Source organism: Leptodactylus fuscus, chromosome 1 (assembly GCF_031893055.1).
Source record: "Leptodactylus fuscus isolate aLepFus1 chromosome 1, aLepFus1.hap2, whole genome shotgun sequence".
NCBI lineage: Eukaryota > Metazoa > Chordata > Amphibia > Anura > Leptodactylidae > Leptodactylus > Leptodactylus fuscus.
In genome coordinates, this window is record NC_134265.1 from 257257841 (window position 1) to 257283598 (window position 25758).

The 25758-nt window shown below is 41.1% G+C and overlaps 1 protein-coding gene across 3 annotated transcripts in view; it reads left to right on the forward strand.

Annotated features, from left to right (window-relative positions):
- Window positions 1-25758, forward strand: part of AIMP1 (aminoacyl tRNA synthetase complex interacting multifunctional protein 1) — a 44461-nt gene that overhangs the window by 10850 nt on the left and 7853 nt on the right. For 2 of the 3 annotated variants that reach the window (XM_075286030.1, XM_075286012.1), the window contains 4 exons: window positions 9480-9613; window positions 9702-9815; window positions 11162-11311; window positions 21004-21209. In XM_075286030.1, coding sequence (XP_075142131.1) covers window positions 9505-9613; window positions 9702-9815; window positions 11162-11311; window positions 21004-21209 — 579 coding nt within the window. In that variant the 5' untranslated portion in view covers window positions 9480-9504. Of the gene's footprint in view, window positions 1-4890; window positions 4995-9479; window positions 9614-9701; window positions 9816-11161; window positions 11312-21003; window positions 21210-25758 lie in introns of those variants that run through there. The other variant, XM_075286021.1, reaches the window with a different exon arrangement.

A 25758-nucleotide genomic window follows, 5' to 3' on the forward strand; every position in this document is an offset into this window, starting at 1 on the left:
AGAAGGGAAATCTCTATGAAAGCAGATCTAGATTGTGTATGCTCCACAGTTGGTGTGACATATACGGGGTGGCAGATCCTAGCACATGGTTTATTATTGTTGGAGACACTGTCAGAGATGGGCTGTGACTTTGGGTGTGTTTGTTCTAGTAACTGTGGAAAAGAAACAAGTGATTAAACAAGGTTTTATTTCATTTTGGAAATGCTCTGGTTTGTAGATCAGTTCTGTTCCAGTTCAGCCTTATTCACATGTAATTCTCTCCCAGGTCTTTCCAGCTGTTTTAGGATCATGGGTATTGATTGACTTTCCAGACTGGCATTTCAGGGACATGGGAGCAGATGATTTATTCTTGTTCTAATTATTTCCATATTAAATGTCTAGGCCTGAACTGGAATGTAACCCCAGTCTGTTATACCAGTTACCTCAACATGGTGGACACTTAGAGATTGGGAGCATGCATCTTCAGACTTCAGCAGTGGAAGGTGACGAAATAGTATGGATTTTCTTATATATATATATATATATATATATATATATATATATATGTACCAAAGAAGTATCAGGTACTCAAACATGACATGGAATGCAATAAAGTAAAGAAAACAAGCGAAGAAGACAGAGAAAGCATGAGCAGGAAACATAAATGGAAATAAGGAAACAATTACCTTGACCACCTCCCACCGCCAGTCACCCAGGGACCTGCCCAGCACCTCTCTATATTTAGAAGAGGCCGAGATCGTGTGCCAGTAGAACTTTGGTTTCTGGAGTTGGGTTGCTCTTGTCGTGTGAGCATGAATCAGTCAGCCGATCTCATTTACCTTTTCTAACCACAGGATTACTGATGGGGTCTCAGTGGACTTCCTGCAGACCAGAATACAGGTCTGTGCTGTGTAATAGTAGAGCGTGTTTGTATCTTCCGAGGGATATGTTGTGATGAAATCGGATCCACACTGGATTATCCACCATGGACAAACCTGTAATTTCATATATGATTAGACTATGACTATACATCAGTCCAAAAGGGTCTGAGCTTGGAGCAGCTACAGAAAGTTTGCAATATGGTCCTCTTCTCTCCAACAGAGAGGTTAGAACGTTTTTTGAACAACATAAGGGATCCTGCTAGGCACAAGTCGAGTTTCTTTTTTTCTTTCTTTCTTTACTAAGTGAAGAATTCAGGACCTGGACTATGATTTTGTCTTGGTGTACATCTGTCAACATTAACACTAGGTCTCTTTCCTAGTTCAGTAGGAATGGAGGAGTGTAACCTTTTGGGGGAGCAAATAGTAGTTGGTACATAGACAAGAGTGTGCAACGGTTTTATCCCGTTTGATCAAAAGGGAAGTAGGGTGCGAGTGAACTCAGCATGCAAGGGAAGAGATTTGGGAGGTCCTGCAGCGAGGTGAAGTCATCACCATGTGTAGCCAATCTATTGGGTCCAAATAAATGAGTTGTTCTGAATTTGTGTTGAAGAAGACACATCCTGATGACAGGGGTCTGCACACTGAATGGTGAACAGCAGCGAGTGTCTTGGGGATATTCTACCAACCTCCTAAAGACCATCAACTGGCTAACAACTATGGCCAATGGGACCCGCTCACTCACAGGAAGCAGGGCAAAGTTCCAGAGATCTTTGTCTTATTCCCCTCTCACCTTTGAAACACATAAGTGACCACACTCTTCACTGCATGTGGCCTCATTTTTATGCTACAGGTTCCACTGTGTGTGTCTAATAGCCTAAATAAGCAAAACTTGAAATACCCGATACCCCTGCATGTTCTTACGGTATCATTCCTGTAGCTGTAACAGGATATTTCTTATATACCGCTCCAAATTAAGATAAATGAGAGATTTTTTGAGCTTACTGGAAGAATCTCCACATACAGTGAATTCACAACTTTACATCCTCTGGATTGTGTCCTACATGGCATCACTCAAAGGAACATTACGTTCCGTGATCCCCCACGTAACAATCATTACGAGCAGTTATTTTTGCAAGAGGGTCTATTCATGTTTTCCGGCAAAGATTTCCGAACACTTAAATATGAGTCATAATTTATAACATAATAAAATGTATGGCAAACATTTGAAGTATATTTTTTTATTACACTTGGTGACTTTGGTCCATAACAACTGCAGATGTTAAAACATTTCTTGGAAAGGATTTCTCGGAAATCAGGTGTACCAAATAAAATTTATGGTTCAGTGAATTGACTTAAATTTGTTTCTTTGTGGTCCAGCTTGGATCCTTAAAGCATTTATCTCTACAGCACATTTTGTCATTTTTTTTATCATTAAGCTATGGTTCAGGATCTTGATAAAGAACATCTCTTCGGGATTATTAACTTGATTTATACCATATTTCGGGGCTGCATGCTCCAGATAAGCATTTCTTTTAGCTAAATTATTTTACTCAAATTCTCAGAATAGTAGTTCCTTTTCGAGGTGAAGTGTGCTCTGTCATTCTCCTCTTATGTATTCTATGCACTAACTCTTTCAGATGACAGCAATGCCTGTGCATTTCACTACCAATATTGCAGCTACAAGTCCGAGGGACTTATGATCTGACCAAATTGCGTCATTGACATAACATTGAGATCTAAAGTGGAGCTATATCACAGTTGTCTGAATGAGGCCTAAGGTGAACATTCTCCATTTGCGTTTATTGTACAAGTATTTTTTTTTAACCAATGTGGTAGTAAGTGACGGAGAAAGCTGTGGCACTATCAAGTTCCTGCCTCATTTTATGCCTTTAACGTGATACTTTTTTGGCCTTGAATGAAAAGTTGGGATAATCTAAAGATGCTTGTGTTGTCAATAGTAAAAGGGAAATAAGCCGCTGCTAAACTCCTCTCGTAGAAGCTTGTCTCCTAATATCAGGCTTGTTGCAAGTCACCAGGCCCAACTCTTCTTTCTTTCTTTTTTAATGTAGATTGTGAGCCCCTTATAGGGATCACAATGTACATTTTTTTTCCTATCAGTATGTCTTTTGTAGAAAGGGAGGAAATCCACGCAAACACGAGGAGAACGTAAAAACTCCTGGCAGGATTCGAACCCAGGACCCTAGCGCTGCAGGGCTGCAGTGCTAACCACTGAGCCACTGTGTTGCCCCATAGGCCCAACTCTTCTTTCTACTAGCATCTTCAGTCAGGTAGACTTTGGAACCCCCCTCCCCCATGTGCATTAATTATGTAACAGATTTAATGCGTATGGCCACCTTAGGATAAATCATTTGCCAGGGCCTGGGTGCTATGGTTTTCCTACAGTGTATCTTTAGTAACAATTCTTTCTCAGAGCACTCAGAAGATAGCAAGGACTTTAGTGGTAGAAGGGTCCTACTGTTTTGTTTTAGCACCAATTTGCTCCGTTCACATGTACTTAAGAAATTCTGTACATAAATCAGAGTATAGTGGCCATTACTGGTACAGGGATGCTTCAGGTGTCGCCCTTTACAGTGCGAAAATCAGTGTAAAACTCTACAGCACACTTTGTGACAATATCTACATATCATGTATGTGGATTTGCTGCCAAATGTGAGCTAAAATTATTCACTGCGTCTGGACCCAGCCGTACGCTATATTCACATCTGCCTCAAGTTCATCTGCAAGCATGACTTTTTCTTCCGGTGATGTCAGTGAGAAAAATAACAGGTATCTGAGGGACCCCTTTATAGTCAGTGGGGTCCCTCAGTATCATTAGACTGATCTGTTTTACTGTTTGAACCGCTCTTGTTCTTTGACGAACCAGAACAGATAACCCAATGTGAACGCCTCCTGATTCGCCATTTTCAGTGTGTGTGAGACTACTATGGTCTATCTTGACCATGCAAATTACCCCAAATATTTGTGTGTTGTAAACTGATTTAGTTTAGCTGTTTTCAAGGAATCGTACATGTACAATTGTCAGATGACTTTTCACGGATACTACCTTGCAAGTGTACCATGCAATGCCTTGTCTGAATGTGTTTTTACGTGTAGTACTATGGAGGGTTTGGATGCTAAGTTGCCATACAACTGTTCTTCGTGGATGAATTAGTGATAAGTAACCAGTCTATTTTGGGATAATGATTTGTCATATTTGGCCTGGGACCAAGTAAATTCACCATCTACGTTTCATTTCTCTGCTCCCTTTGGCCTCATTTGCAGCTGTCTTCCTTTGCCTGGTCTATTTGTGATACACAAGTGTAAGCTTTTTCTAAATGCCAGTCCGCCCAGTATTTCTTACTCTGAAGTCCGTCCAGAAGCCCCACCATGGTGTTGTGTAGGGTCTGTATAACACTGAAATTGCAATGCAGTGACATTTCTGAAAAAGTTTGCAGACATGTCATTGATGATAATATACCATTTTTTAAAAATTTCAATTATTTTTCTTCCATGCCATCCTGTCTCACACTGCCATTGGCTAAAGGAGATCTAAATAACCATGCGCTCTCTAGTCGGGATTGCTGATACGTGAATAAACAAAACCAAGATGTATGACATAGCATATAAATAGGGGACTTGACATGCAGAAAGGGGACTTCACCCAGCCCTACCTATATCTATAACATACAGTACTGTGCAGAAATTATACAAAACTTTGTGTAATAAATACTGCAAAGAAAGTCATATATTTGATGTGATGACCTGAGGATAGGCCGTTATAGAAAAGAACAGAAATCCCCCTTTTTTGCCATAAAGCCTGAGCACAGTAGAATGCTATGAATAAATAGAGTCTTATTCAGGAATGGGATGAAACATGGATAAAGACTTATCCTTCCCTGTCTTGTCATCTAGAAAAAAAAAAAGCTAAACAGAAAAAAATCCCTTGTGTGATGTTTCATGCCAGTGCACACTAGGCCCTTAGCACAAGTGCTGCTGGGAGATGACAGCCCATTGTGGAATGTCTCTGCTTGAGTGACACCAGCCAGTTGCTCGTAACCTCGGATGGACTCAGCCTCAGTTTTAGACTTGCTTTATCTCTTATCTGCCAGATCAAACTATACACTGAAATTGGAGGTTAGTACAAGTCTTCTTACAAATCTTGGTTGTCAGCAGTGACTCAGTTGTCGGTAGTTTCTAGAGCTGTTTATGGTGGATGTAAATTTGTCTACTGTGACTGGGGCAATGCTTTCTGTGCTCTGGGGATAGGAGCTGAGCCTTGATCTCTTATCTCATCTTTTATCTCTCTTGATCTTCTTATTTCATGGGTTGAGTAGATGTTATTCTGGTTGTAAGTTTTGGCTGCAGGAGATGTAGCATTTGTGTCATGTCTGTGTCACTAATGTCATGTATCTCCTTATTTATCACTGTGATTTCTCCTACAGCGTTGACTGTATTCACAGTGCATGGGGGAGGGGGGTTAGTATTTTATCTGTAGTGTGGACATACCATACACTCATCCAGTGTGTACCTCTCATACCAGGACTACAATGTAGAGACTATACACAACTCCTGTGCGTTCTCTTTTAGCCTCATCAGTGTTTTTGTGTATTTTGCAGTCTGACATTTCTTTACAAATGTTTGTGCAATATTCTGCTGGGTAAGCTTAGATCACAGAGTATGGCCCAGATTTACTAATAGTCAGACAGGTGGGCTCTGAAAATGAACCAGATTTATCAAAATGGTTGATGCTATATTTGGTGTATCTTTACTTTGTCCACATCTCCTTTTTCTGATTTTTCACACAATAGTCTAGTCAAAATTTTTTAGCCCCAACTACATGCTCCAGAGATGTGCCACGTTTATGTTTCTATTTGTGGCCACACTAGTAAATCTGGGTCAGCGTATGTTTCTAATTAGTTCTCCCCCATCTAATTAAAAAAACAAACCAAAAACTGCCAACTTAAAAATTAATAATAATAATAATAATAATAATAAAATAATTTTTCTAGGACAGCTTTTTGCAGCATTTATGGATGTTTAATAATATGTCACTGCATCCAGATGTTACTTTAATATTATTTATTACAAATGATGATTTCTCCTGCTCAAAAAAGTAACATGGCAGAAAAAATTCTTTTGTGAACAAGGATAAGATAAGATAATCCTTTAATAGTCCCACAATGGGGAAATTTCAGTGATACAGTTTCATTGTTGGTACAGTAAAAGGAAAATGTTTGTTTTGGTACCGTGTTAGCCAGTGGTTATAAAATCGCTGTATCGGAAACCAATTGACCGCCCTACGTACCTAAGATGGGATAGTTTTCATCCTAAACACATAAAGAACTCCATTGTATACAGCCAGGCCATCAGATACCATCGCATATGTTCGAACCCTGCAGATAGAGACGAACACCTTGGAGGCCTCAAAAATACATTCTTGAGGCAGGGTTACCATCCAAGATCAGTTGATAACCAAATCACCAGAGCCACCAGGATACCAAGATCGGAGTTATTAAAATACAATACCAAACAGGAGAACAATCGGGTGCTCCTGGTCGTCACATATAACCCACACCTGGAGACACTGAGAGGAATCACACGCAAATTACATCCACTACTGCAAAAAGACAACCGTCTAAAATCCATATTTCCAGACCCCCCTCTCCTGTGCTACAGACAGCCACCAAACCTCAGGAATATGATTATTAGCAGCTCACTGTCACCTCCAACTAACACAGGAACATTTCCATGTGGACAGAAGAGGTGCAAGACCTGCCCGCACATACTGACCACTGACAGGATAGAGTTACCAAACTCTAACAGGGAATATAAAATCCCAGGTACATTCACCTGTAACACACCTAATGTGGTGTATTTGATCATTTGCACCAAATGTTCCACTGAAAATCTGTATGTTGGAGAGACCGGACAGAAACTCAGAATGAGAATTAATTCACATCGCCATACAAACAACAGAGAACTGATCTTCCCATGCCAAAACACTTCTGCCAGGAAGACCACAACATCATCAATGACATGAAAATCTTGATCTTAAAAGGGAACTTTAAATCAAGGAAACAGCGACTGATTTATGAGTACAAGGCCATGACCCTATTCCAGACGTTGGACAATGGAATGAACATCTCACGTGGGTTTATGTCTTTTTATACAAATCATTAAGACAGCCATTAAGATAACCTGGGATCTGGCAATTGATTGTTTGTTGTTATAAGTATATAGTAATAAGCCTCTTCCCCCCTCCCTCCTGTAATCCTACCCCTGTGTCCAGTCATAAATATGCAGCCTCTACAGAGTGTTTTTAGTTATATCTGAAGAAGAAGCTCAGAGGAAGCTTCGAAACGTCATATTCTGTCATCATTATGAGTTAGCCATTAAAAAAGGTATCACCTACTGAAGACTTGCAAAGGTTTTTTTTGTTTTTTATGGTTGGTACAGTAGTATATAACAAGAGAGAAACACATACAAGCTCATGGCAGATAGAGAAACCCTAGGAATCATAGCAACTAAAAAGAAAGAAACACAGACACACTGCAGGATCATTTAGTTCTCTGTGTGAAGTGATGTTAATAATACAGCCGAATGTAGTTGTAGGACATGAGGAGGGGGGGGGGTCACAGCATGTAGATATAACAGGCAGAAACAGGCAGAGGTGGGGGACATATGCAGCTATCACAATAACATGTGGTAGTTCTTTGGTAGGTAGTGAGATCTCCTGCTCACAGCTGATAGTTCAGTATCTTGCATCAGCACTATTGTTCCTTAACCACAAAAATGCCCCAAATGTCCTTCATCACAAGCCCTCCTCCTCATTTCTTCTTACCACTGTGTTCTACTGCCCAAAGACATCTGAAGCCATCCAGGTAGACAGGGTGCTGCTCTCTTGCCAAGCTTCCATAACTCGTGGGGTAGGTGGGTGATGGTAGGTTCCTAGGCTGTAACAGAGTCCCACGTGTCCACAGTAATAGGGAGAAATACCAGTCAGCTGTAGGCATCTTCCCACATCAGCAATAGACGCCAAAAATAATAAGGTTTAATAATAAGGTTTCTATACATGCTTTTAGTTCTAGTTATGTTTATTACCATATTTTTCGGACTATAAGACGCACTGGACGCAGTAAGACGCAGGTTTTAGAGGAGGAAAATAGGGGAAAAAAATTTTGAAGCAAAAACTGGTAAAATATTTAATATATGGGAGTTGTAGTTTTGCAACAGCTGCAAGGCCACATTGACAGGTGACCCTGCAGCTGTACGGGGATGCATAGAGTGTTTTTTTTCCGAGGCCAGAAGTACTTTTTAGTTATACCATTTTGGGGAATATCTATTGCTTAGATCATCTTTTATTGAAAAAAAACCCAGCGGTTTATGATATATGATTTTCTACTTTTATATATATATATTCTAGGGACAGGAGGTGATTTAGAACTTTTATTTATTTCATATTTTTAAAGCTTTTTTTTTTATTTTATTTTACTATTTTATTCCCCCCCGGGGGCTTGAACCTGCGGTCACTTGATTGCAAGTCCCATAGACGGCAATACAACTGTATTGCCGTCTATGGGACATTCTGTATATTAGTATTACGACTGGTCATAGACCCAGCCGCAATACTAATATAGCAGTGATAGGCCTGGGAGCCTCATTAGGCTCCTGGCTGTCACCCGAACAGGTCGGCTCCTGCGATATCGCCGCACAGGAGCCGGCCTGCAACTTCACAGGTATGGGGCCGGTGGGGACCGGCCCCGGGGGAGAAGGGGCCGCCCATACAGACCCGGCATCCGCTGTACTAGAGAGGCGGATGCCGGCACAAGTGCCGGGGCCTGAGACATCGCTACGCTCCTCTGCCCTGCATGAAGCCAGCGGCGGGGGGACGGAGGAGCGGAATAGCATCTCCCCTGCTGCTGCTGGCTTCATGCAGGGCAGAGGAGCGCAGCGATGTCTCAGGCCCCGGCACTTTTGCCGGCGTCTATCACTTGCCGGCTTCCGCCTCTCTATTACAGCGGATGCCAGGCGCCACATTCGGACTATAAGACGCACCCTTCTTTTCCCCCCAAATTTGCGTCTTATAGTCCGAAAAATACGGTAGATAGTTTTCAGAAAAGAATTGTGCATTAAGAAAAGTGTTAAAGTATTAAAGGAGTTGTCCAGCCAGTCATCTTTTGTTTTATTCTGGCATTCCCGTTCCGACATTTCCTAGATCCCTTTCTTACTGCCTTGACTCTTATGTCATGCCCACAAATGTGTCTGTTATTCAGCTTTGAAGCCCCATTTTCATGTAGGGGAAAAAGTGTTTTGGGGGCTTTGCTCTAGCTTCCCCGGGCTTTGGTCTCAGCGCTATATTCCAAGGCAAACTATGTTTCCCTATATTTGTATATGAATAAAAAAGTGATTTACATAAAAATGGGGCTGCACATCTGAATAACGTATTTGAATACTGTAGAATCATCTTTACAAGGTACCAGAATTAGGTTTATAGCCAATTTACTGCTGACAGACTCCCTTTAAACAGTGTAACCGGTTCCTACCAGTACCAAGTCTACATAGTGTTCTCTCCCTGCCAATATTTCCAAAATGCCAATATTTTTTTTTTTATATTTGTAGGTTTTTAGTCAGATCCCTAACTAAGATGGCTTCCAGCAATCCAGCTTTGAACAAGCTAGAGCAGAGGGCCTCTGAAGCCGATCAAGTGATTGAATACCTCAAACAGCAAGTCGCTCTCCTGAAAGAGAAAGCAAGTACGAAGTCATGCAAGTACCAAATATGGATTTCTGATCCTTTGGTCATCAGAATAGATGAGTGTTAACTGAAATGTGTTGACTTAAGTTTTACAGGCATCTCTGCGGGAAGAGAAGAAACTACGTGTTGAAAATGCAAAGCTGAAGAAAGAGATTGAAGTCTTGAAAGAACAACTTGTTAAAACCGAGATAAGTAATGGAGGTAAGTTTATCGCATCTTTTACACCTGTATTGTATTTTTGAGTGGATTTACACTTTAAAGGAAGCCTGTCAGGTCCAAAATGCCTCTGAAACCAATAAGATTAAACTCATGTTTGCATCAAGATCTTTTGTAAATCACCTCCGGTGCTGCTGACTTTTTCTCCATCGATTTCCATTTAAAAAAAACAAAAACCGGACCCCATTGTAGTCATCGGAATCGTTCAGTTTCGGTTTCTGTCCGTCACAAAACAGATCCATTGTGAATGTAACAGAGATACTCATCTTTTTAAGCTTAAGCAAATTAGTTGAGTACTTTGGAGTGGGGATGATTTACCAAATTTGTCGACAGACAACGGTGATGCAGACGGTGTCAATGTCACAGCTGAAAGGGAGACACTAGGCATTGCTTTCAGAGGAAAAACAAAGTATTTGCAACTGTCTGTAGGGAAATCCGGTGTGCCCCTCATCGGTTTGCAGCCATAGAAGTATGTTTCTGCTTACATTTACTAAGATCTTATGGTTTCTGCCACTCTCATAGCGTTTTAAAGCGGTGCTGCGGGAAGCGTTAGAGATTCACCCAGTAATAAATATATCACCTCAATAGGATCACAAAAAGTTCCCCCTCCTCTGCTTAGATTCCACTGGCATTGCTATGGCATCTAAAGGTTTTGAAGTCATAGTGATTTCTGATTCCTTTCATTCTAGCAGAGAGTGTCTTGTAAAATGCAGCTGACATTTATTGTGGTTGGCACAGACTCAGTCCCTCACCATGCAATTGGGAAGCATGTACAGGCGACATAAATGTATGGTAGATGTCGCCAAGTAATTAAAAGTCTCTAGTATTATACACCAATAATCCATAATTTTAAAGTCAATTTGTCACCAGAGCAGAGCATATCAACCCAGTCTCACAGATAGGTTAGCGTCACCTGAATCACATGGTCTGTTCCTGCTCGTATGGCTTATTTTACCTGAAGTCCTCACCTGCTGTGACATCTCGGTTTCCTTTCATTAGGCCACTGGTTTGCTTTATCCTTTTCCTGGACAACCCCTTTAAGCATTGTTTCAGATGAAGTATACGCCATTCACAGTGTTCCTTATTGGCAATGGTCCCTTTAGTAGGATAATGTTCCCTACCAGACTTCAAGCACCTTAGCACCAGATACCATCAGTGGTTTGAGTCCATGCCTCAGCACATCAGAGCTTTAGAACATCTATAGTTTGTGGTCTCCTTGTTTGATTACTGAGCACTGGGGTTTGGTATTGTCACAAAACCAATTATGAGAAGTCTTGCCCACCATCAAGCAGAGTCTTCTTATTTACAAGTGTCTTATTTTAATACCTTAGTGAAACAGGTTGGTGTTCCTGCATCTGCACCAGCTGCCTCAAGCCCGGCTACCTCACAACCTGCTGCTGAACCTGCACCCGTAAAAACCTCCCCTCCAGCACCAAAAGCAGGAGAAGAGAAGAAAAAGAAAGAGAAGCCAGAAAAAAAAGGTATAACTAACCACATCTTCTTTATAAGGCATTCTAGATATTGTTGTTGATATTTACAACAAAATGGCAGAGATTTAACAATATAAAAGGTGGAGATCAGCTTTTACATCTCATCTTTTAAAGGCAGCAGCTTTATTGGTTTTTATGGGCAACTTTTCAGTTCCCCTACAATAATTTTTACAATTAATTTCCTCTATTGTGTGTCCATGCATCTGAATATTTTGCTGTCTGCCTCTAATAAGAATATAATGAACTGCAGGCTACTTCTATGTAAAAATACTACAGTATTAAACATGTTCACAAACCTAAATGGCATGCAGTTCGCAGTTTTGGCACGTATCTTGTGTCAGTTCTAGCTTAGCGTATGCTGCCATGTAGCCATAGTTGTAGGGTATGTCTATACTGAACAGAAAAAAAAATGGTCTGCTAATTTCCATGATCAATGTTCATGTGTGTTACAGGTGAACTTTGTTGTAAATTTACCTTGGACTTCACCTTCTGCAATGCATGCAGGGAAAAATCTGGGGGGAGTAAATTTCAGCAAAGGATTTCACAAAAAAGGCAAAATCTGTCAATAAATTAATCCTACTAATATCCTATCCTATCCTACTAATCCTATCCTACTAATATTATAAATGTGAAAGTATGTGCTTATTAAAAGTAAGTTCTTATTATGCGGCTAAATGCCCGTACCTCGCCACTGGAACCGCTGAATTCATGTTCACTCTGGGCTAAAGGACCCGAGATGACGTCATTTCAGGCCCTTCAGCCATTCTCTGATAGGATCGTGCGAGTGTGTGGGCGGTGCTATATAGCAGTGTGCACGCTCAGGAAAATGGCGTTGCCATGCTCCAGCTTGCCACCGCCATGCAGCCTTGGTGTGAGACCCCGCGACGTGTATCAGCTGTGTGCACACGGCATGCCTAATTATTTTTCAGCCTCTGCCGGCGGGAAGTGACACTTGCGGAAATGTTGGCAGCATGTATTGGGCGGGGGGCGCACCTGCATATACTGCGCATATACATAGATGTCGCAGAGCCAAGACGCCAGCGCAGCGCACAAATGTTGGCAGAAAATCTGACTTTAGAAATGTTTTAAGGAAAATTTGTTCAAATGTTTAAGTACATTGTTTAAGCATTCACACTTCATGTCAATTTCTGCAGAGACAATTTATGTAGCATATGAGTGGGATCTGTTATGCTGTTTTTATGTGCTTTTTTTGCGGGATGGAATAGTGCAGGAAAAAAGTGCTTTTAATCAAGAACAAATTCAGACAGAAAATCCAGTATTTGTGACACTTGTGAATGTAGCCTTGTTTGTGTAGTGTGTGAATAAAAGCTAACATAGTATTGTTGGATGATTTCTATGATTATTATAGTATCCAATTTATTTTAGAAGTACGAGGATATATCTACGCTACTCTCTAGAGTTATTTCTTACGTTATGATAGTTTAACAATCCCGGTTTCACTTAGGGGTACGTCTAGTTACTGTAACAGTTTCTGAAAGCGGTCATAAAGTAGATGCAGAGACTGCCAAATCTGTGTAAACGAAGGCCCATGAAGAATGTAATTGCAATCTGCTTCATCTAAGACAACATCTCTAGAAGATTTTGATTAATGACATTTCCGTTTATTTTTATCTGGAGAATGATTTCTCTGGAATTTGCTTCCACAGGAAGTATTGCTTTTCACTTGGAAATCACATTTCTGATACTGTGTGACAAGGTGACCTGAGGGCAGCGGTTCTCCTGTAATCCTAACTTAGTACTGCTTTATGGAGTTTCATATATAACAATGTAATATATATCTGTATTTGCATATGTATAAAATATATATATTTCTATATATCTGTAATGATTTTTTTAGTGACTTTTAAGTGAATATATTATCACAGAGAAAGGGAGCTCTAAGCACAATAAGGAAAGCTACTACTTGTCTGTCTAATATACCATCAGCAATAACACAAGCAGTTGGGCAGACACGTACAGTATCAGAAGTAGATAGACTCTTCTATATACACTTCTGTAGAGTACCTGAGGCTGTGACAAGCTGCAGACTGCCCTCTGAGCAGTGTATAGGCAGGGAGCACAGAGCATTGCTTCAGGCAGGAAAAATATTTAGGAACTAAGCCAAATTTTTAGTCCCGCAACCATATTACACTCCCTACTGGCCTCTCCATGCAATATAATGCTCTCCTCAGTGCCTTTCACACAATATAATGCTTTCCCCAGCCACTATATACATATATCAAAGAAAAATAATTGCAGCAGCACCAGCAAATCTGGGGATTATCCCACAAATTGCACGGCAGAAACCCCTCTCCAGGCAAAAGGGTTTGCAATAGAAAAAACAATCCGTATGGATGGAAAATGTCCTTTTATTGGAAAAAGCAGTACACCACGTATCGGTCCACACTGGGACCGCACTTGAGAAAGGTCCCAGTGTGGACCGATACGAGGTGTACTGCTTTTTCAAATAAAAGGACATTTTCCATCCATACAAGTTGCTGACAGACCGATTGTATTTCTGCAATACTCTGCATACAGTTATGTCTAAGACATAAATTATTACCCGGGGTGATCTGCAGCTCCCACTGTTTCATTCTCCACCATGCAGACACAGACAGACCATTCATTACACTCCCATGTCTCTGCCCGGACCATTTTCAGATGCTTTTCAGAAGTAAATTGTGTGTCACAGCACCAATTACATGTCCTGCCATTGACAGCCAGCCACCATTGCAACAAATGCATATTATTAAGAATTAGAGATGAGCGAACACTGTTCGGATCAGCGAATCCGAACAGCACGCTCCCATAGAAATGAATGGAAGCGCCTGTGACGCTGACTTTGCCAGCGGCCGGGCGGCGTCACAGGTGCTTCCATTCATTTCTATGGGAGCATGCTGTTCGGATCGGCTGATCCGAACAGTGTTCGCTCATCTCTATTAAGGATCTGACATTTGTCTGGTTTGAGTATGGAGACCTTATGGTGAGAGCTTTAAACTTGCTTTTGCAATTTAGCGACACGCTCCCCCACGCTGTTATGATGATTTGGGGAGCCATTACATACTACAGTCAGTCACCCCTATACAAGCACTAACTCTAACAGCTCAGTGATGTGTGCAGGACACATTATTACGGAATAGAAGAGATCTTTCTGCTGCAACAAAAAGGGAATGGTAAGTACAATTATATACAATGTTTAGACTTGCAGACTTCATTAATACATAACTGTAGTTTATTCTATACCTTTGTTGTACATTAATAAATGCATTCACAGTAGCACTGTGCAATTAGAATTAAGTAAAATATAAAATAAGTGTTCACAGGGGTGTGATATACATATATATATATTACCATATGTGAGTTCTAGAACCCCATTAGATATAACTAGATCCAATACAGCTAAAGAATATAAAAAAACACTAGGTTCACTCCTGAATTCGGGTTTCCGTTCTTCGGGTCTGCTTGGGGACCTGAAAAATGGAAACCCAGTCCACTTAAAAAGCCGTCACCCGTGGAAACTCACGGACCCCATAGACTATAATACGGTTTGCCGGGTTTCCGCTAGAAAAATGCGTATGGAAAAGTTCTAGCTTGCAGGACTTTTCTCTCTGCATGTTTTAATAAGATTCAGAGATAGAATCTAGCAGGCACAGGTGGGAACCTAGACTGGTAAATAATAAATGGTGCTGACTTGAAGATGTTTTACTAACATATTGCATTAAAACAATAAAAGCTAATGAAAGCCATTACATAAGACTGGGGGGCCCTTACTGGTCAGTCCATGCACATCATGTAGCTGCTTGTATGAGGATTAGAGATGAGCGAGTACTGTTCGGATCAGCCGATCCGAACATCACGCTCCATAGAAAAGAATGGATGCACCTGGTACTTCCGCTTTGATGTCGGCCGGCCGCTTAACCCCCCGCGTGCCGGCTACGTCAATTCATTTCTATGCGAGCGTGCTGTTCAGATCGGCTCTAATGAGGATTACATATAAACTCGTTCCTGTAGTACCCAATAGTCATCCATAAACCTCATTTATGCATAACAAGTTCCAATATTGCTTTCCGAACCTCCCTTAAAATATATCTATTAGATAATATATTTTATTTATATAGCACCAACATATTCCGCAGTACTGTACAATCTGTAGATGCTTTTGAAGTTCTATTCTCTAAGTATAAGATCATAATATCTTTATTGACCAGGCCGCAGTGATGCACATTTACATGTCATCAAGCTACAGTAATTCACACTTGGAAGACCCGGTTTCCTCTGGAAGGGAAAGCAGAATACCATCTGGAATACATATGTCATAATTATAAAGTTGCTCTCATTGATTGTAATCCAATAAGCCAATTATGAAACTCAGCTTGTTTTTTAACGCCAGAAAGGTTTACTGACGGTTGCCTGATTTGTTGTCTCCAAAAAAGGAGAGCTGTGCCATGCTTTCCCTCTGTGCTCACAGCAGGGTATTTTCCATTTCACGCTGTTTAATTTAATGACGCGAGAAATAGCTTAGATGAGAGGAAGGAATATGATTTGTGGGTGAGGTAAACACAGAATTGTGAAACCAACAAAACATGCAAGTTCAATCTCCCAAAAGGAAATCCTAATTACGGTCTATTATCCACCTCCTCTGCCAGGGCCTTTCTTAGAAGATTAAGTTTATGTTTTCAAATTAAGAGGAAGGAAAAAAAATTCCTTACCCTCTTCTCGCTTAACTAAAATTGCAGATGAAATGCCCTGAACAACACACGATAGCATCTAATGCAGCAAAAGAAATCAGTTCTTCATATGGAACCAGCAGTAGAATCCATTCATGGCTTTATTCTGTTTCTATGGCTATGGACATGCATATATTGTGGGGAAGTTAGCTGGTAGAAGCAGTGGTGCGGACCCAAACAGTCAAGACAGAGACACAAAATGTGCACCAAACTGGTTTATTTAGGAAAAAAAACTGGAAAATAAATAAACCTTGACTTCAGGCACAAAATAACAAAAAAAAAAAAAATACAGCCTTAACTTCAGGTAAAAAAAAATAAAAAAAAACCTGCTCGTCTGAGCCACTAGCTAAACAATAGGTTAACCTAACTATACATGTGGCTTACTTCCAGCCACACGAACAAAACTGGAGCAATATTGTCTCACCGGACTCAGGGTTACATGACAGAACCACACACCTCCTTTCACCCCATGGAACTGCACACAGTACAGGATCTGCAGCCTTTTCTGGCCCAGTAATGAGCCAAGGAGCTACACCTGGGCTGAGGCCTACTCCAGATCTGCCCTGGACCACACATATGTCAGAAACCTGAGGCTGATACATCTGGACTCCAGCACTCTGCCTGTCAACTTCTCACAACGTATACTTGTGTCTGCAAGTTCTCCGTATGTAATAAAGTCCATATTCATACATCACGATGCTGTATATGCTAAGACTGAATTAGCCCCTTTTAAGGACCATTTGCACTGTCCAGTCATTGTCATGATAAACACATTATTGGGATATTATAATGATTCCGAATGCAGTTATAGTTTCCCATTGATCACGCTGCTGTTAAAACAATTACTAGAGATACAACTCCTCATAATATATCACCATACAGTTACTGTATAATACTAGTAAACAACAACTAAATACCATTGTACTGTAAATAGGTAACACCTCCATACTGTGACTGAATGAATGGTAATGCCATACACTGACTGAATAATGCTACTATATTTTAAGTGAATAACACCATCATACACTGGCTGAATACCATCTAATATTGATTGTATGATACAGTTGCTTAAAACCAGTATATGTAGACCAGTATTTCTATACATGTAGCTTGCAGATAAACATCCCCAAATAAATGCACCACTGATCAGATACCATCAAAGGCTAGATAAATGTCAATGAAATCAGGTGACGTCATCTCTGATATTGGGGGAGGAGGGGGATTGCAGAGTGGAGACATATCGAGTCCATTATGGGCTTGAGATAAACAGGATATTATAGCACTTCTATACAGAATATGTTATATGGCTTTGTTATATTGGACTTTATATACTTGCAGTACTGGACAGAACTTTTCAGTTGATGTGAATAAAACATTATAAAGTAAGAATGCTTTTAATAATAGAAATGTTAATAGTTTATTTTTATAAATTACCCAAATGAAGTGAATGAACAAAAGAGAAATCTAAGTGAAATCAATATTTAGTATGACCGCCCTTTGCCTTCAAAACAACATGAATTCTTTTAGGTACACTGACGCTAAGTTGACACCAGTGTTCGGGTTTCTGTTGGGGAGGGTCTGCTTGGGGACCCCCGAACAGAAACCGAATCCGCTTAAAAAAGCGGTTACCTTTGGAAACACACGGACGCCATGATCTATAATGGGTTCCGCCAGATTTCTGTCCGAAAAGGGTGGAGAAATGCGGGGAGAGAAGTCCTGCTTGGAGAACTTTTCTCACAGCATCTTTAAAGTGGAATGGGGGACGGAATCCCTGAGCGCTAGTGTTAGATGAACCTTATGCACAACTTTTGAAGGAACTCAGCAGGAAGATTGTTCCAAACATCTTGGAGAACTAACCACTGATCTTCTCTACATATAGGCTTACCCAAATCCTTATGTCCCTTCGTGTAATTCCAGACTGTCTCAATGATGTTGAGATCAGGGGTCTGTGGGGCCATACCATCATTTCCAGGAGTCCTTGCTCTGCCTCACACTGAACATACTGTAGTTCTTGACATTCAGTGTATGTTTGGGGTTGTTGTCCTACTGCAGAGATTTCAAAAACAAGTGAGAACCACCATTCTCTGTACTGTAAGATCAGCTCTGAAAAGTATCCCAGAAGTGATGGATGCGCGTTGTGTTTCCAGCTAAATAACATTACTACAGCTACTAGTCTTCAGCTTATTCTGCAGATCAGTTTGGCTCTGATGTATGGAGAAGGACTAGTCACTAGTTTGAGGAGTTTAAAGGGGTTGGCCACTTTTAGACCAATATTGACAAAGAAATGTACAAAAAAAAAAAAAAGCTATACAATTTCCCAATATACTTTCTGTATTAATTCCTCACGGTTTTCTAGATCTCGGCTTGCTGTCATTCATTGTTACTTCTAGTGGATAAAACTCTGACCATGGTCATGTGATTTATGGTCCATGGTCATGTGATGAGCACACAGGTGCCACTCGTTATAGTCACAGCACAATAATCAGACATCTGCCTGGTAATCAGCTGTGCACCTGTGTCCTCATCACATGACCATGGAGCGTAAATCACATGACCATGGTCAGACTTTTATCCACTAGAAGTAACAGGATGAATGACAGCAAGCAGAGATCTAGAAAACTGTGAGGAATTGATACAGAAAGTATATTGGGAAATTGTATATCTTTTTATTGCACATTTGTTTTCTAGTTCTAGGAGAATTGGGAAAATAAGAGATCTCAAGAGTAAGAATGATCATAGCGACACAATATGATATAGGACTTGCTGGTTCTTTTTGCCATCACTTCTTAGGAATTTTTTTTAGGATTTTTTTATATTTTTTTTTAGCTTTAATACATTCTGGAGGCAGTTAGTGTCTGACTCATAAAAACAGAAGGGGTATAAGGTTTCATTTCCAGATATTGGATCCTGTTAAATATCTTGTATTTGCCGGTGAGACTTGTGTCCACTGTTAAATATCCGTACCTGGCCTTGAAATTGTGGGATAGACTTGTGTCACGTGTTGTAGGCCTTATCCACGATAGGAAGAAGTCAGCTTGTTATAAATCAGTGTAGAGGTTTATTAATATCTTGAAGGAAAACACAGGAACAGGGAAAGATGTCCAAATAACACAAATATCAGTCAATTGTCAATAGCTTACATCTTCAGAGGAGTTAAATCATCTGGATATCTTGTAGTTACAGCTTGGTTCATGCTTGTCATCTGGTCTGGTCATCTGGAATATTCACGACATCTTGTCCAGGATGACAGAGAGGGATGGCAGACAGACCTGCCATAGATTCCCCATGGATCCCCCTCATGGATGACGACGACGACGACGTGTGTGTCTGTCACTCATTTATGTTCATGAGGGTGGGTGTTACCTTCCATCTTGTAGCTATGTAAGGAGGTTTCTAAAATGGTGTACTCTAACCGCACCCATGTACCCAAAATACAACAGATATGATGTCAGTAGAGTGTTAACCCCATGTCTGCTAGAGAATATTGTAAATATATAATATTTAACAGATCCCAACCAGCTAGGCTTTGTTCTTTTATCAATTTGCTTTATTCTGCTGTAATTACATTTGACGCTAGCATTGGATGCTAGAACAGCACGCTGCAAGAGGGAGGCTTAGCGGGAAAGCTCTGAGGCAGTTACTTGTCTTTTGGGTACATTCTGGATTTTAACTTTTCAAAACATGTTTTGTATCTAAAAGAGAGTTCATGCTATGTTCACACTATTTACATGTTACTCAGAGGGGTCCTTTACTAGAATGCAATTCTGATTCATTCCAATTAGCAATGTGGGCCAGTACAGCACCTATAGGAAGTTCTCTACAAACACCTGGGTTACAGTATAAATGCTTTTACACCTTGGATGGGACTACTTGTTTCTACACCACTGTGCCTGGAAGCTCAGAAATTGCAAGGCAGAATTGGAGAGGATTGCATAAAAATGTGCACCCTGTTCAGATTGCTGATGGGGCATCAAATGTGGGCCCCTTTTAAAGCTTTCTCCTCTTCATCTGTTTCTCGATTGTTTATAGTCAGTGAGCTCTGAAAACTGTGTCTGAACATGGGGCCACACGGTGGCTCAGTGGTTAGCACTGCACCCTTGCAGCGCTGGAGTCCCTGTGTTCAAATCCCGCCAAGGGCAAAATACCATCTGCAAGGGGTTTGTATGTTCTCCCCGTGTTTGCATGGATTTCCATCCCATATTCCAAAGGTATACTGATAGGGAAAAATGTACATTGTGAGCTCTATATGGGGCTCACAATCTACATTAAAAAAAAAAAAAAACCGGAAAAAAAACCGAAACTGTGTCTGAACATACCTTGAAGCTGGTAAACCTGCAATAAACTAACAATACATTTTGTACGATTTATCAGAAAGCTGCAGTGCTCAGTTGAGGACTGTACTAAGGCCATGCCTCCAAGTGGCCAAAACAGGCTTAGGGCGGGTTCACACCTGCGCCCGATCTCCGTTTTGCAGGTTTCCGTCTTCTGCCCCGAGAAACTGGATGGAATCCGGCAGGCAGTTTTCAAACCCATTCATTTGATTGGGTTATGCAAAGTGACCGCCCGTGAGCATCTTCTGCTCTCCGCAGTAAAACCGTTTTTTTTAACCGGACACAAAGTCGGACATGAAGGACTTTTTAGTCCGGTTAAAAAAAAAAAACGTTTTCGCCACGGAGAGCAGAAAACACTCACAGGCGGACACTGAATGTCGGGTTTCTGTTGACAGAAAACAGAAACCTGGAAAACAGAGATCGGGCGCTGGTGTGAACCCGTCCTTACCCTGGCTGTGCTGCTTTGTCATTTGCCTCTGGTGATGTGCACATCCGCCATACTCTCATAAAGGGTCATTCGTTTTGTGCAGGAGAGGTTTGTTACTTGTGAACCAAATCGTGACTTTCTTGTGAACACTTTGCATACATTTATTGTTTGTTTGTTTTTGTTTGTTTTTGTCTTAAGGAGAGAAGAAAGAGAAGAAATCCGCTGCGGCCGATGATGATGCTAGACCAGTTGATGTATCTCGATTGGATCTCCGTGTCGGGTGCATTATCACCGCCAAGAAACATCCAGATGCTGACTCCTTGTATGTAGAAGAAGTAGATGTAGGAGAAGCATCTCCAAGGACTGTTGTCAGTGGCCTTGTGAAGCATATTCCTCTAGAACAGGTACTGTGTATGGTAGTGTAAATATATACAACAGTGGTTCTAAAAAATGTTTCAGTGTTCAAAGTAATGTAATATTACAATACAGATTTACATTTATTGGACCCAGGTTATAGATGGGGGAGTGCAGTGGAAGTTTTGGGAATTCAGGATTAAAATAAGGCTTCCTTCTCAGGCTGGTTGATACCAACATAACCCTTTAACCCCTTCCCGACATGCGCCGTAATAGTACGGCGCGTGTCGGGTCTGTAACTATGGCGACCGCCCGGGAGCCGGGCGGCCGTCATAGCCGCCGGGTGTCTACTGCTTTAAGCAGTAGACAACCGGCTCTAATGCCTCCGATCGGTCCCCGGACCGATCGGAGGCATTAACCCCTCCGGCGCTGCTGTCAAAGGCGCCGGAGGCGCCATTTTCCCGGCGGCGCATGGGCGCCGCCATTTTGGCAGGGATCGCCGGCTCCTGGAGCATGCTCCAGGGCCGGCCCCCCGTTGCCATGACAGCCGGGAGCCTTGTTAAAGGCTCCCAGCCGGTCTGCAAATTCCCTCTTTTGCAGGCTGGTGTATACAGCCTGCAAAAGAGATGATGATTTTTTGCAATGCATTAGCATTGTAATGCATTGCATTAGTGATCAGACCCCCTGGGGTTCAACACCCCTAGGGGGTCTAATAAATGCAAAAAAAAAATAAAAAAAAAAGTAAAAAAATATAAAAAAATATAAAAAGTATTAAAAGTTCAAATCACCCCCCTTTCCCTAGAACAGATATAAAAGTAGTTAAAAACTGTGAAATATATACATGTTAGGTATCCCCACGTCCGAAATCGCCCGCTCTACAAAGCTATACAAATATTTTTCCTGTTCGGTAAACGCCGTAGCAGGAAAAATAGTCAAAAGTGCCACACCGCCGTTTTTTCACTGTTTTAATTCTGATAAAAATTTGAATAAAAAGTGATCAAAGCAATAACATTTCCCGAAAATGGTAGAACTAAAAAGTACACCCGGCCCCGCAAAAAAAGACGCCCTATGCATCCCCGTACACCTATGTATAAAAAAGTTACGGCCATCGGAATATGGCGACTTTTAGAAAAAAAAAATTTTAACACCGTTTTGGAATTTTTTTTAGGGGTCAAAATGTAAATAAAACCATATAAATTTGGTATCCCTGGAACCGTACCGAAACACAGAATATAGGGGACATGTCATTTTGGCTGCACAGTGAACGCCGTAAAACCAAAGCCCGTAAGAAAGTCGCAGAAATGCATTTTTTCTTCAAATCCACCCCATTCTGAATTTTTTTCCTGCTTCCCAGTACATTATATAGAATAATTAATGGTGGCATCATGAAGAAAAAATTGTCCCGCAAAAATTAAGACCTCATATGACTCTGGGAGCGGAGAAATAAAAAAGTTATGGGGTTTAGAAGGAGGGGAGTCAAAAACGAAAAACGAAAATCAAAAAATGCCATCGGCGGGAAGGGGTTAAAAAGAGTCTGAAGATTGTTTGTTGCAAGTGCTTTTTCTTGTTTACCAATATTTTATGACATAACATGTCACCATTATTTCTAAGGGATGAAGCCAATGTGTCCTAGGCCTTTTCCTCCATGGACCCCATTAAAGCTACATGGACTGTAACTTTTTTTTTTTTTGTATTGTCTTATATATTTCTGAAATTCAGGGCCACTATGCATCACAGTGAAGTTGTGTAGGCTAACCTGCTAACTGTATGCTACTGATGCATAACACTAAAGGATAAATGTAGTAAGAAGCCTTTTGTCTTTAATAAGATATTTTACATGGTTACTTATATTAACTTCTACTATTCAAAGCAGTTTTCTAACTGGAGATAGGCTTTAAGATCCACTAATCCACCCAAAATTTAGTGCATATATTCCTCAAATGTATTATCCAGCATCAGCCACTGTTGTAAATCTGGAGAATTGTTGGATTTTTACCCTGTTTTAAATATTATTAGTAAGTTTGCCCCTATTTATGTATCCCCTGGGGCAGCATCTGCACCAATTATACCAGCAGTGGCGTAACTAGGATCGGCGGGGCCCCGTGACGAACTTTTGACATGGCCCCCCCTCCCCCCCTGACCGACGCCCGCTGAAGACCGCGACTGACCCCCCCCCATTCCTGTGCGCTGTATTATGCCCCATAGTGGCCCCTGCACACAGTATTATGACCCATAGTGACCCCTGCATACCCTATTACGCCCCATAGTGGCCCCTGCACACAGTATTATGACCCACTGTGGACACCCATGTACAATTATTATACTCTGAGGTCTTTTCAGACCCCAGAGTATAATAATCGGAGACCCATGGGGGATAAAAACACAAAAAACAATGTTACTTACCTATCTCCCAGCTCCTCTGCAGTCCTCGGTGGCGTCGGCCTTCTTCAATGACGTCCGGGACGTCACATGACCGGGCCCTGCGTCTCGGGTCATGTGATGTCAGGGAGCGTAAAGAAGTAGGCCTGAACCTGCCCGAAGCGTGGAAAGGTAAATAACATGGTTTTTTATGTTCTCTTACCTTTCCTGGACCTCCGGTCATTATACTCGGGGGTCTGAAAAGACCGCCGAGTATAATAATGATGTCTGTGGGGCCCGTGGTGTCACTTACCGATCCCGGCCACTGCCAGTATCGGTAAGTAAATAGGGCCCGTTACCAGCTGGTGTAACTCCAGCCGGTAAAGGGGGAAAAAATGCAGCGGTAGCGACTGTCGCCGGTCCCCTAATGTCCCAGGCCCTGTGACAGCCGCTACCCCGGTAGTTACGCCACTGCATACCAGGGTAGTTATCCAGGCCTACTGGACAGGGGCCACATAGTATACGGCTAGAATTGGCACTGTGTATCCTTACAATATAACTTGTAGGATTAAATTCTATAATGTGAAATACATTTCGCTGGTCTCTTGGCTGAATGCAGCCTGCTTGTAAATACATATGCAGTTGCACGTGTGTGGTCCACCCTAAATAATCCATTTTTTTTTTCAGTCAAAAATCATATGTTGAACAAGTGTAACAAATACATAGTGATTCCTAAGGTGGTTATGCAGCGATTTTGCAGTATATTTTCACTTCTTACTTTATATGCCATTATTTTACTTTGATCTTTTAGGGTTCCTTTTTTCATACATCCGACTCATTGCAGTGATGAACCGTTCTTTGTGGGTCATTGAAGCCATTTATCCACATCCTCTAATATTTCAAAGCGTTTTTGTTTTTTTCCCAAACTAAAATATGCAGTTTATCTTTCTCTATGAAAGCAGTATACGTACATTTCAGGTTTGCATGTGCTTCATCCCTGTTTTATGAACCCTTGAATGGGGGAAGAGTAGGGTCTAATTTGAAGGCTATTTTCTCTTTTTCATTTTTTCCATGGGGACAAGTCTTTTATGACTGCATCCTTAGTGCCAAGATTAATGCTAACCTTGGGAACGATTACAAACTGCTGATCAATATTCCTGGGAGTGCAGCGGGGAGGATCGGTGCACTGCCAAGTCATTCAAGTAATTAGATAATTGTCTCTGATGCTTGCTTGAGCTTTAAAATAAATGCATGCATAAATAATAAGGAGCACCTGGGAAATAAGAAGAAAAACGGCACTTGATGTGAATCATGTGGTCCTAAGCACACATATAAAACAACAATAGAAAAATAAAACATCTGGTCAATTACATTTTATAGTCGTATATCTTCATCATTGCTATAAATACTCAAAGCAAGGTATCTATCAAGGAAAATCATTTTCCAGCAATGGGGGGAAAATGGAGCATTTTATTGCTGGTATGTGCAGTCCAAATGCTGACTAAAGTGGTAGGGCTTAAGTAACTACATTTGCTTGCTGGTTTTTAACATTCCCTTTAACCACGAGCTTCCTGGAGTAGAGCTACTCAGCTTGCAAACTGTGAGAGAAACACCAGGGAAACAATTTCTTAGAGAGTAAAATGGCCGCCAAAGTCAATTTCCAGATGGCCAATATTAAAATGGCAGAATTGCCCTGGAAATTTTACTTCTGAAGTGAAATTCCAGAATGAGAACATAAATGTACAGATATGGTATTGACCACCCAAATAGTAAATGCACATTAAATTGAGTAAGGTTATCTGCTTTTTGGAAATTGATCTTCTATCCATAAGATGGGACTTCAATGGTAGATCATGGGGTATCTGACTGTCAGTACCTCCATAGCTCAGATGGTTCCCATTGAGTGTGCAAGCTTCAGCTCTCACTCGTACTTCTTAGCAGGGATTGTGAGTACAACGGCCTGTGTCCCTTACACTTCTCATCGTTCCTTTCTAGGCAAGGAACGATGAAAGAGCCATTTTGTGTGGCAAAAGTTTTTCACAAAAAAATATCCAAGTCAAAGGTTAGGTAAGAACACTATTAAGTGAGTCAGTATACATAAACCATGCATAACAGAAATGAAAAGGTACAAAAAATGGTTAATGTCAAACAGTAGACACATGGGCTGGCAGCCTCCATTTGTGGCAGGATCAACCAGGTACGTGAAGGGGAAGTGATGAGGCAGACCCAGGGTCACTGATC